General features: G+C 31.6%; 1 protein-coding gene across 1 annotated transcript in view; it reads right to left on the minus strand.

Annotated features, from left to right (window-relative positions):
* The window catches only part of LOC115885647 (transcription activator MSS11-like), a 29,470-nt gene extending 18,871 nt beyond the window's left edge, over window positions 1-10,599 (minus strand). Inside the window, exon 1 of the mRNA XM_030904614.1 lies at window positions 10,454-10,599. Coding sequence (XP_030760474.1) covers window positions 10,454-10,462 — 9 coding nt within the window. The 5' untranslated portion in view covers window positions 10,463-10,599. The remainder of the gene's footprint in view (window positions 1-10,453) is intronic.
* Between the last annotated feature and the right edge of the window lie 710 nt (window positions 10,600-11,309).

Below are 11,309 nucleotides of genomic sequence, written 5' to 3' on the forward strand. Positions count from 1 at the left end.
AAATAAAATTTAGTTAGACATGGCGATACAAAATGGTAGATACACTTACTGTGATCTTATTCCAGGAAAAGGCCAAAAAAACACGAACTAGGCTCTGAACAGCATATTCTACAGGATTTCAAATCTCCACCTTTGGATACCCGTGCCTTTACTGTTAGGAAAAGTGTTTCAGAAAGCCCTTTTTCTCTGAGATTCGTCGGACGCTGAACCACGCGTCTTTTTCTGATCTCAATCTCTCGGAAAAAGTCTCCTTCCTCCTTTTCGCAAAACGGAAGTCTTCGAATTGACAGGTCATATGACCAAAGGCAATTAAGCGAACTCTATCGTCTATACTGAATGAAATTTGTTTTTATGGAAAGGAACCGCTACCTGTACTGAATGAAGTTTAACATCTAGCGAATAGATGGCGCCAGCAATATTAAAATTTGGAATTTTATAAAAAGAAAAATAAAACGCTACAGTTTGTCATTTTTTTAATATCTATAGTAAATAAAATAAACCCATCTGCATATCTTAATGTTCGCTTTCCCTGGTTACACAATCTTGTAATCTATTCATTTGTAGAAAAAGAAAATCTTTTGAAGACTGTACAAGTATCTTCTCTATTTCTATGCGTATTCTCGCGATTTATCAAAATGTCACTGAATGAAATTGCGTATCCATGTTCTCTACTATGACATTTCAATAGATGTACAGAAAAAAATCTTTTAAGCAAACCCGCTTGCCTTAATAGGAAAAACTAACTAATAAATTCTCATGTCGGGTCCTTTTGCGAGCATAATATACCAGACATTTAATATTATCATTGGCTCTAAAGTCTTAAATTTTAACCTTTACTCAGTTATATACTAATCGGTTTAAAACGTTCTACGTGTTCCGATGGCATCTCTCCATGCAGTCTGTCTCTCCATGCACCGTCTCCGGGAGCTCTTTCCTCCATAAATTTGTCAATCCCTTCCTGCCAACTTCTTCTCGGTCTACCCGGTTTTCTTCTTCCTGCAGGTTTCCAGTTTATGATTTGCTTTGGGATGCTTCTTTTTGCCATTCTTTGGACATACGAGTTGTCTGTTCTTTATCTCGTCCGCTATTGTATGTTTGTATGTAACGCCCATAATTTTTCTGAGGCGTTCACTAGTTATTCGTTCAAATCTTGATTTGCCTGCTGCTCTCCTCCAAAAATCCATCTCTGTAGCTTCCAGCAGTCGTTTTGATGTTTCCTTAATTGGCCACACTTCGCAGCTGTATGTTTTTTTAATACCATCATAACATTCCTTCCAAGTTGGTTTCGTTTTTTAATTCTGTATCCAACAGCCTATCATTTGTGATTTCCATACCCAGATATTTGTATTTTGTGCAGCACTTAATTTTTTCCCTTCTTCTAGTATTAGATCTTGTGATTCTCCTCCGATACACATATATTCTGTTTTGTTAGTATTGATCTCGAGACCCCATTTTCGATATTCTTCTATAAGCTTAGGTGTCATATAATTTATGTCATCGTAATCTTGTGCTATGAACACCTGATCGTCCGCGAAGCACAGTGTGTAGAACATGTTATCCCCTAAGTGTACTTCCATATTTCTACATTTTTGCTTCCAATCTTTGAGAACTTGTACGAGATAGATCTTGAACAGAGTTGGTAAAATACAGCACCATTGTTTCAGACCTTTGGTTCCATTAAATCCTGTTGTTAACTTGTTGCCGACTTTTATTCTAGCTTTTCTTTGTTTATATAATTATATTATATGGCTTTTATTAGCTTCACATTTATATTGTTTTTTTCCATAGCTTCCCAAAGTCTCACATGGGGAATGCTGTCGTATGCCTCGTGCAGGTCCACGAACAGAAGATGTAGCTCTTGGTTTATATCGCCCTTTTTACTTATTACTTAAGTGACTGTAAATAAGTGGTACACCGTCGATCTTCCGGCTCTAAATCCTGCTTGTTCTTCGGCATCTATTTCTTGGTATTCGTTTTCGATTCTATTTCTACTCACGATGGCTGTTACTGATATTCCCCTGTAGTTTTCGCACTTAATACGATCTCCCTTTTTGTATATGGTTGATAGGTAAGCCTCATTCCATTCTTGTGGTACATCCGTTCCGTTTATGCAGTCCTAGAATATTTTTCTTACTCAGTAATGGCCATTAAAACATCGGTAAAAAAACGGTTGAATCTGGCGCTCTGACTGGCGCAGCAGCTAACACTCAACAAGGGAAGTCGACCCGCTGGTACTGAAAAAGCTGTGGTTATACTATCTTTCTAATATAATGAAATCTTAAGCATAGTAAGCTGAATCTCGCTAATGCCAAGGCGTGTCAGTCTATATAAGAGAGACCATTATTATAGATTTCTTATTAAGTTCCCAACAATTTCATTCCAATTTTGTTATAAATTACAGTAATTACCTTTTCACCGGATGGAAGCAAAAGTTTGACATTAATTATACAATTTATTCATTCCTTTTTGAAGGATCCGATATTGATGACGTAAAAATAAGTGTCTTAAGTATCTACAAATAATTATGTCAGTATAAAGGATGTTCTTAGTTATTGGAAATAAGCCGATATATTTTTTAGTACTAATTTCTGTGCAATTTTATTGAAGAATGATTGAATACAGGTTTTAACGTCACTCAGTTATAAAATACACTCCTAAATGAAGCTGTAATTACCAGAACTAAACCGACCGCAAATTTTCAACAAATCCAACAGAGATATTTTATAATTTCATATTTGATTGGTAATTTAGATCAGCAGTTCGCAATGCTAAAATACTAAATTAACAATTAATATTAAATTACTATAACAACATTTTTTTCTATACCAGGTAAAAAGCAAACAAAAAAAAATGTTTGCAATAATTATTACTGAATGAAAATAATAGGGAAAAATTGCTTATGATTGCAACTGATATAATAGAAATATCAATTATTTTGTTGTTTATTCAGAAAAACAAGAGTGTGAGATGGAAAAACAGAGGACTTAAATTCTCAAAAAACAATTCTAAATATTTCAGATGGCATATGAAGGTATTCTGTACCAAATACACGTGGGTATTTGAGTGTAGTCAATAATCGCAGTAAAATTAAGTGTTGTTATGTAGAGTTGCGATTTTAGGTGATAAAATAGTGATAAAACGACGCTCTAATCTAATTTCATCGATCTGCTACCTATCGGAGTCCCGTTTTCTAATGTTAGGTAAGTTTTCTATTTTTAATCTGAATTTTCCAAGTCGTTTTTAGATCTTTCTAGGCGTTATGTCACTGGGCGTCGAACAAGCTAAGATTCTGGTAATTGCTTAGTATTTTCTGCTGATTATCGATTGATTGCTGCCGGCGGCTCTCAAAATGTTGCCATTATTTTTTTTTAATTTTAAAGTTACATAACTAGGTTCAAGAACGGTAAACTAATAGGATTGCTCATCCTCATAAGACGTACGTTCGCCTCTTCCCGCGCTTCAGCTGACAGTTGTGACGTCATTGTAGTCCTTGTCATGATAGTGTGTATTATTAGTTGCCTATGGTAAACTTATTAAAATAACAACTGAGAAATTTTGAGTTAATTATTATGTCAAATTTAAATGTGAAAAAGGTGTTTTTAAAGTTTTTAGTGCTATAGAGTGTATAAATACGTTCATTTTGATTGTGACAAAGTGCTTACTAAGTGCCTACGATATTGTTTATTAATTATTTTAAAGCAAAATATGGAAGTACTCCAAGAAGAATGTCTGCAAAAGGTGATGCTTGGAACTGCTGTTCTTAAAAATGCATTATCCGAGTATTTAATACGATTTATGCAGTTAATTTTCTATACTGCATACATATGAGGTGTTTAAATAAATTAACTATATAATGAACGTTTTGCAACCGGCAACCAATAATTCACGTGTGTGTATTATTGGTTGCCGGATGATGACTAATAATTTTTGACAAAGACTACAATGACGTCACAAAGCAAAGAGTTTTCGCATGCACCTGGCAGACACTTTTGGCAGAATGAGCAGTTCTATTAGGTTTACTGTTCTTGAACTAGGTTGTTATCAATTTCTTTTTAAAGTGGTAAAGAGAAAATATGTTTCTTTTGGCCAGATCTACCATTCCTTAAAATACTTGCACTTATTTCTGGTAGACCCTGTATATACAATTTAAAATTTTTTGTAACCTTTTGCCTTCTGTCCCGAACTGAACATACTGTGCCAAGAAAACGTGCAGAACCAAATCGAACGAAAATACCGAATGTACCAAATGTATTATTGAGCCACCAGTACGAAACCACATATTTCTGAAGAAATCAGGAAGAAAAAAATCTTTCAACGGTCGTAACATCTTCTTTAGTAAATAAAAATTAAAAGCTTGTTTTACTGTAGCCGGAAGAATAAAAAACGAAGCGACTAAATAAGCAATTTTTATGTTTGTGACATAGATATAACACTAAAGAAGACGCTGTAATAACTTAAAAAATATTAAAATGTACGTATAAATATTGAAACTTATTAATATCAACTAATTTATAGTTATTTTTTATACAAGACGATAAAATGGTATTTTATCGTCGACCGAAAAGATTAATTCACGAGCGATGAAGTCGCGAGTGAATTAATTTCGGGAGACGATAATGCAATTTTATCGTCGTGTATAAAATAATATTTTTTTCCATTAGCGAGTTTAAGTTTTAAAAAATATTCAGAAATTATTATTTCAAGGAATTTATTACGAGTAGAGAAAATATTGTGCTGGGTTGGCGTTGGTTTTTATGTAATTTGACAAATAAATAAAGCTGTCTTGTGAGTTTTGAGTCAATATGTTTTAATTATCTTTCCTGTCGATTGCTGATTGAATTGGAGCCAGAAATGGCTCAAAACGAAATAAGTAAATTACCAACAGATGTTCAGGCCAGGGTTCGGAAAGCTACATGTTACTTTTAAAAACTACATAAACTACATTACATGTAGTTAATGTAGTTTATGTAGAGGGTGTAGTTTATGTAACCTATGTATGTAACTTTCAAATATCAAAGGTTTGAGGTGAGGCTATAATAAGTTGAAGCTTTAAAAACACATAATGTATTTAAGAAAACAGAAGAAATATGGCTTTAAATATAATATTTACATCATATTATCTCTATTACACCTCATACAAATGAAAATTATTCATAATATTAATACATAGTTTATTAACGTAGTTTTCATGTAGTTAATGAACGAGAAAAGACGTAGTTTTTGAAGAAAAACTACACGTAGTTAATCAGGTAAATTACGTCTTAATTAACTACTTCCGAACCCTGGTTCAGGCTGAGGCGACAAACGACATATCCAAACTACTTCCATTTAAATCCCGAATAACTTATGAAAAGGAATACAAAATGTTCAAAAATCGAAGCAATTAAAAAACGTGCGAGAAGAAATAAAGTTTTTAACCTATCCTCGCCGTTAAAGTATTTTTTTTTATTTATATATTTTATCTACTATTTTTGATAGATATAAGGCAATTTTAACAGTTGCAATGGAATTTTTTTTATTTTATGTCTTTTTAGTTTTATTTATGCCGAGATAGCCGAAGTTATGTCTCCACTAGCAAAACTATGCTCGTTACGGTAGTCGAAATCATCTAAAAAGTTGTATTAGCTTCAATAAAAAATTATAATACAAGTTAGACCTTCTGAAGATATCAAAATACTTACTTTTATATTTTTCACAAATTATTCTTCCTAAGATTTTTGGAATAATTATATGTATAAACTTTTTTCGTATATTCGCTATTTAAACCCGTGTATTTGTACGTGCCTGTTTTGAAACAGATTTCCTGTCTCACAATGTACCGTTTGTGTCCAGGAAGGTTTCATAGTTTCATAAATGTCGATTTTCGAAAGAAATCAGAACATGTATATTATTTCGTATATTTTTCATTTTATTGATTTTATGGAAAGCACTGTTCATTAAAATGTTGTATTCTATGTTATAGGGCTTGTTTCTCTCTACAATTTCCTGTCTCACAATGTACCGTTTGTGTCCAGGAAGGGTTCATAGTTTCATAAATGTCGATTTTCGAAAGAAATCAGAACAAGTATATTATTTCGTATATTTTTCATTTTATTGATTTTATGGAAAGCACTGTTCATTAAAATGTTGTATTCTATGTTATAGGGCTTGTTTCTCTCTACAATTTCCTGTCTCACAATGTACCGTTTGTGTCCAGGAAGGGTTCATAGTTTCATAAATGTCGATTTTCGAAAGAAATCAGAACAAGTATATTATTTCGTATATTTTTCATTTTATTGATTTTATGGAAAGCACTGTTCATTAAAATGTTGTATCCTATGTTATAGGGCTTGTTTTTCTCTACAATTTCCTGTCTCACAATGTACCGGTTGTGTCCAGGAAGGGTTCATATTTTCATAGTTGTCGATTTTCGAAAGAAATCAGTACATTTATTTTATTTCGTATATTTTTCATTTTATTGATTTTATGGAAAGCACTGTTCATTAAAATGTTGTATCCTATGTTATAGGGCTTGTTTCTCTCTACAATTTCCTGTCTCACAATGTACCGTTTGTGTCCAGGAAGGGTTCATAGTTTCATAGATGTCGATTTTCGAAAGAAATCAGAACATGTATATTATTTCGTATATTTTTCATTTTATTGATTAGATGGAAAGCACTGTTCATTAAAATGTTGAATCCTATGTTATAGGGCTTGTTTCTCTCTACAATTTCCTGTCTCACAATGTACCGGTTGTGTCCAGGAAGGGTTCATATTTTCATAGTTGTCGATTTTCGAAAGAAATCAGTACATTTATTTTATTTCGTATATTTTTCATTTTATTGATTTTATGGAAAGCACTGTTCATTAAAATGTTGTATCCTATGTTATAGGGCTTGTTTCTTCTACAATTTCCTGTCTCACAATGTACCGTTTGTGTCCAGGAAGGGTTCATAGTTTCATAGATGTCGATTTTCGAAAGAAATCAGAACATGTATATTATTTCGTATATTTTTCATTTTATTGATTAGATGGAAAGCACTGTTCATTAAAATGTTGAATCCTATGTTATAGGGCTTGTTTCTCTCTACAATTTCCTGTCTCACAATGTACCGTTTGTGTCCAGGAAGGGTTCATAGTTTCATAGATGTCGATTTTCGAAAGAAATCAGAACATGTATATTATTTCGTATATTTTTCATTTTATTGATTAGATGGAAAGCACTGTTCATTAAAATGTTGAATCCTATGTTATAGGGCTTGTTTCTCTCTACAATTTCTTGTCTCACAATGTACCGTTTGTGTCTAATCTGTTTCAGTTGTTTACGATAATCTTCGATGGGGGCAGAACCGGCGGAGAATGCACCAAGTCTATAGTAAAATCAAACACAATTTAGATGTTTTGATTGACAGTGGATCTGATACCACTCGATCAGACAATAGCTTTTATAAAAAAGGAGTCGAATGATGTGATTGCAATCCATTAATCTTATACAGAGATGTAATCTAAAACGTTCTAATTCATTAGTGTACATTGATACCTGTCGTAATCCTATTGTTCAATATTTAAAAGTCAACATAGAATAAGAAGTACGATTGTTGTATAACCAAAACGGTTTTTTGACGAATGGCAAAACACCTATGATACCGACAGTCAGACAAATTGCAATGAGGTCTACGTTAATATTTTGTATCACTTAATGTCAATATTATTATTAATTTTATGTGCTGTATTTTCCATTTTTTACCTTGGTTATGGGTTTAACAGAACAGAGCATATCTCCATTTTCTTAGTTTTTAGGGTTCCGTACCCAAAGGGTAAAAACGGGAACCCTATTACTAAGACTTCGCTGTCCGTCCGTCTGTCAAAAAAGGCTATCTTATGAACCGTTATAGCTAGACAGTTGAAATTTTTACAGATAATGTATCTATGTTGCCGTTGTAAGAACAAATACTAAAAACAGAATTAAATAAATGTTTATAAATAAAAAAGTACTTTCACTAAACATTATCTTTTAAGTAAGAATTTTACATAGAATCTTTCAAGTTCTCGGTGGCCGCATGGTTAAAACGTTAGGACTTTACGCTGCTATGACGTTGGAGCCGTAGTAAGGCAGGTTCGAATCCTAGTCAAGGCGACTTTTTTTTAATCGTTTTTTTTTTAATTTTTACATATTTATTTTTACTTTTTACATATTTATTATTGATTAATACAATTTTTAGTAATGTGTTTCTTCATTTTTTTTTTAATTACTTATACGCGCATTCAAAATTTCAGCTAAATCGGAAAGAAGTTTATAATAATATAGTGTCTAATGTTGTATAGATAATGAATGGTATGGAACCCTTCGTGGGCGAGTCCGACTCGTACTTGACCAATTTTTTATAGATTTTTTGTTATAAACTGATTTTATCTAGTAATTTTGTTAGCTCTAGTTACAAAAGAGATTTTAGGACCTAATAAACAGCCAATTATTACACATCTAACCTTTAATAGTCGCATCAATACATCGCTCAGAACAAATGAATAGAAAGTTATATTTTTATAGGTGCAAAGGTTATGACATAAATTCTAGTTTTTTAATTATATACTCTAATAGATTTTTCTCCGGCCATGCCATTTTCTTTTCTTTCCTAATAATATATACGGTTTGAAAACTCACGAATCTTCTGCGAAGTGATAAAATCTATTTTGTCGCACGAACAAATATTTGCTTTAAATGTGAAAGCGATGTGTACTTAGTATTATAGAGAAGTACTTAGTACCGTTAAAGTGGGCTGAAGGTGTCACTAGAATCACTTAAAAACATAATATCAGAAGTGTCAACTCTGTCTTTTATCATTAGAACTAATTTTCTTTCATTTTTCTCTCTGAGTAATCTTTTTTTTTGTTATATAAATAAATAATTAAAAATAAATAATTTATTACGAGTAGAAAAAATATTGTGCTGGGTTGGCGTTGGTTTCTATGTAATTTGACAAATTAATAAAGCTGTCTCTTCAGTTGTCAGTTTTGAGTCAATATTTTTTAATTCTCTTTCGTGTCGATTGCTGATTGAATTGGAGCCAGAAATGGCTCAAAACGAAATAAGTAAATTCCCAACAGATATTCAGGCTGACGCGACAAACGCCATATCCAAACTACTTCCATTTAAAAATTCCAAAAATTTGCAAAAATGGATGCGAGAAGAAATAAAGTTTTTAACCTATCCTCGCTGTTAAAGTATCATTTAATCTACCCTTGCGGTTGAAGTACTATTTTATCTACTATTTTTGATAGATATAAGACAATTTTAAAAGTTGCCATGGAAAAAATATATATAATAACTGTTTTTTTTCAATTACTCCTATTATCAATTATTAAAATCTAAAAAATAAGGACTTAAATATACATAAAATTTGTTAAAAATAGGCTAAAAGGATTATTAATAGGATTAAACGTTTCTTAAAAGAAGCACCGAACGCCAAAAATTAGCATACCATTAATATTAATTAGTTATCTTCTATCTGCTTACACAGACATGTTTGTAGATTAATGATAAATATGTAAATTAGCTTTCTCAAAATATCTTTTAGTTAGTATTAAAATTAAACACTTAAATAAACATATATTTCAATATTTAGCATTACAATAATGATCACTTGAATCATGTATTTCTAATGTAAAATTATATATTTGAAAATTAAATTTATATGTTATTTTATAAATTTCTTATGAAAATTCTGAAATCTTTGATGCATAAGGTTTTTTTATTTAATTTGTACCATAATTGTAAATTAGGAACACCACGAACACCAGGCCCACACAGGGTGAATCTTAAAAATAAGTACAAATATTTTCAGGGCTGGTAGATCTCGATAAAAGAAACATATTTTCCCTTTACCATTTTTCAAATAAGTCCAAAATAACTGAGTTATTCAAGTTTCAAAATTAAAAAAAAAATGATTTATTTTTAAAAAAATTTGAGAGCCACCGGATTTTTTTTGTATCCTTTTTAGTGCCGTAACCATGGTAATATCAGAGATTAAGAAATTATACGTGGGAACATATGGAGTGAACAGGCAGTTCTAAAAAGTTTTCTAAAATATACAGGAAAATTTAAAAGAAAATGCACGATTTTCAACCCTAGTTTTCAACATATTTTTTTACGAAAAAACCTCATAGAAAAAATAAATAGTAGATGCTCTAATAATTTCGTAATGTCTACAAATATCATTGAAACTTTTAAATGAAATTGTAACTGGATATTCATAAAAAACACTAGTTTTCAGGAGATGCCAACAGTCATTTTTATGAATAAGGCATTTTTCTCAGACTGTCAATAATAAAAAAGATTTTCCTCTTGTTAAGACAATCCGGGGACATACTGTAGAGCACAATATTACGAAAAAGTGTAGAATAAGTATCACTTTAAACGTTTTATATGACTGAATAAAATTCTCATTATTGAATGATTGTGAATTAAAATATTTACCCAACGCATCTTGTTGAAGTCCTTGTACTAAACCAAAAACCAAAAAAATAATAAAGCACTACACTATTTTGAGTCGCAAGTCTACACGGTAGAGCCAGCTTATTGGGGCTCTGTCTTGCCGAATCTGCCGAACGCGCCAAACTCAACTAAACCCCAAACAGTCATTGTCTTTGGTCTTTGGCAGGCAGCGCGAATTCCGATTTCACTCTCTTCCATTATCATCATCGTCGTGGTTCAGAGTGAAAAGAAATCGTGCAGTGTAGCACACTGAAAAAATTATAATGAATTTTACTTAAAAAATATTACAGTGAGATTAACCTCCTATTTAAAAATAAACATATTTAAATTCAAAACATTCATTTTTAAGACACTGTATACATACAGGGTGACAATTTGAAAACGAACAGTATTTATTATTGCCTCTACTGATGATAGTATGAATATTTGGCGAAACACGTCAATTTACATATCAAGGGGGACAATTTTTGAGGCATTTGTTGTCGTGTTACTTTCAACCCCTTGACCCCCAGGGCACCTACCCCTAAAATTTAAAATAGCAACCCCTATTTCTTTTACTATTTTTGTATTTCTTATACAATTCTACATAAACTGCATTATTTTTTTGAGATGTGTATCAAATTGTCACCCTGTATATAAAATTATTGATTTTTAAAATATTATTTGTAAACTCAGGAGAGGGAAATCAGACAACGAATAGAGATGATAGGTGTTAAATAATAGCTTTTCGATTAAGATTCGAGACGCGTTGGTGTTATTTTTGGTTTGTAAATTTTGGTTATTGTAAGAAAGAAGTTTATTAAAGGTAAAGTAAATGTTTCCTCATTATTTAACTAAT

This window comes from Sitophilus oryzae, unplaced genomic scaffold (assembly GCF_002938485.1).
Source record: "Sitophilus oryzae breed Bouriz unplaced genomic scaffold, Soryzae_2.0 scaffold_410_pilon_pilon, whole genome shotgun sequence".
Classification (NCBI taxonomy): Eukaryota; Metazoa; Arthropoda; class Insecta; order Coleoptera; family Curculionidae; genus Sitophilus; species Sitophilus oryzae.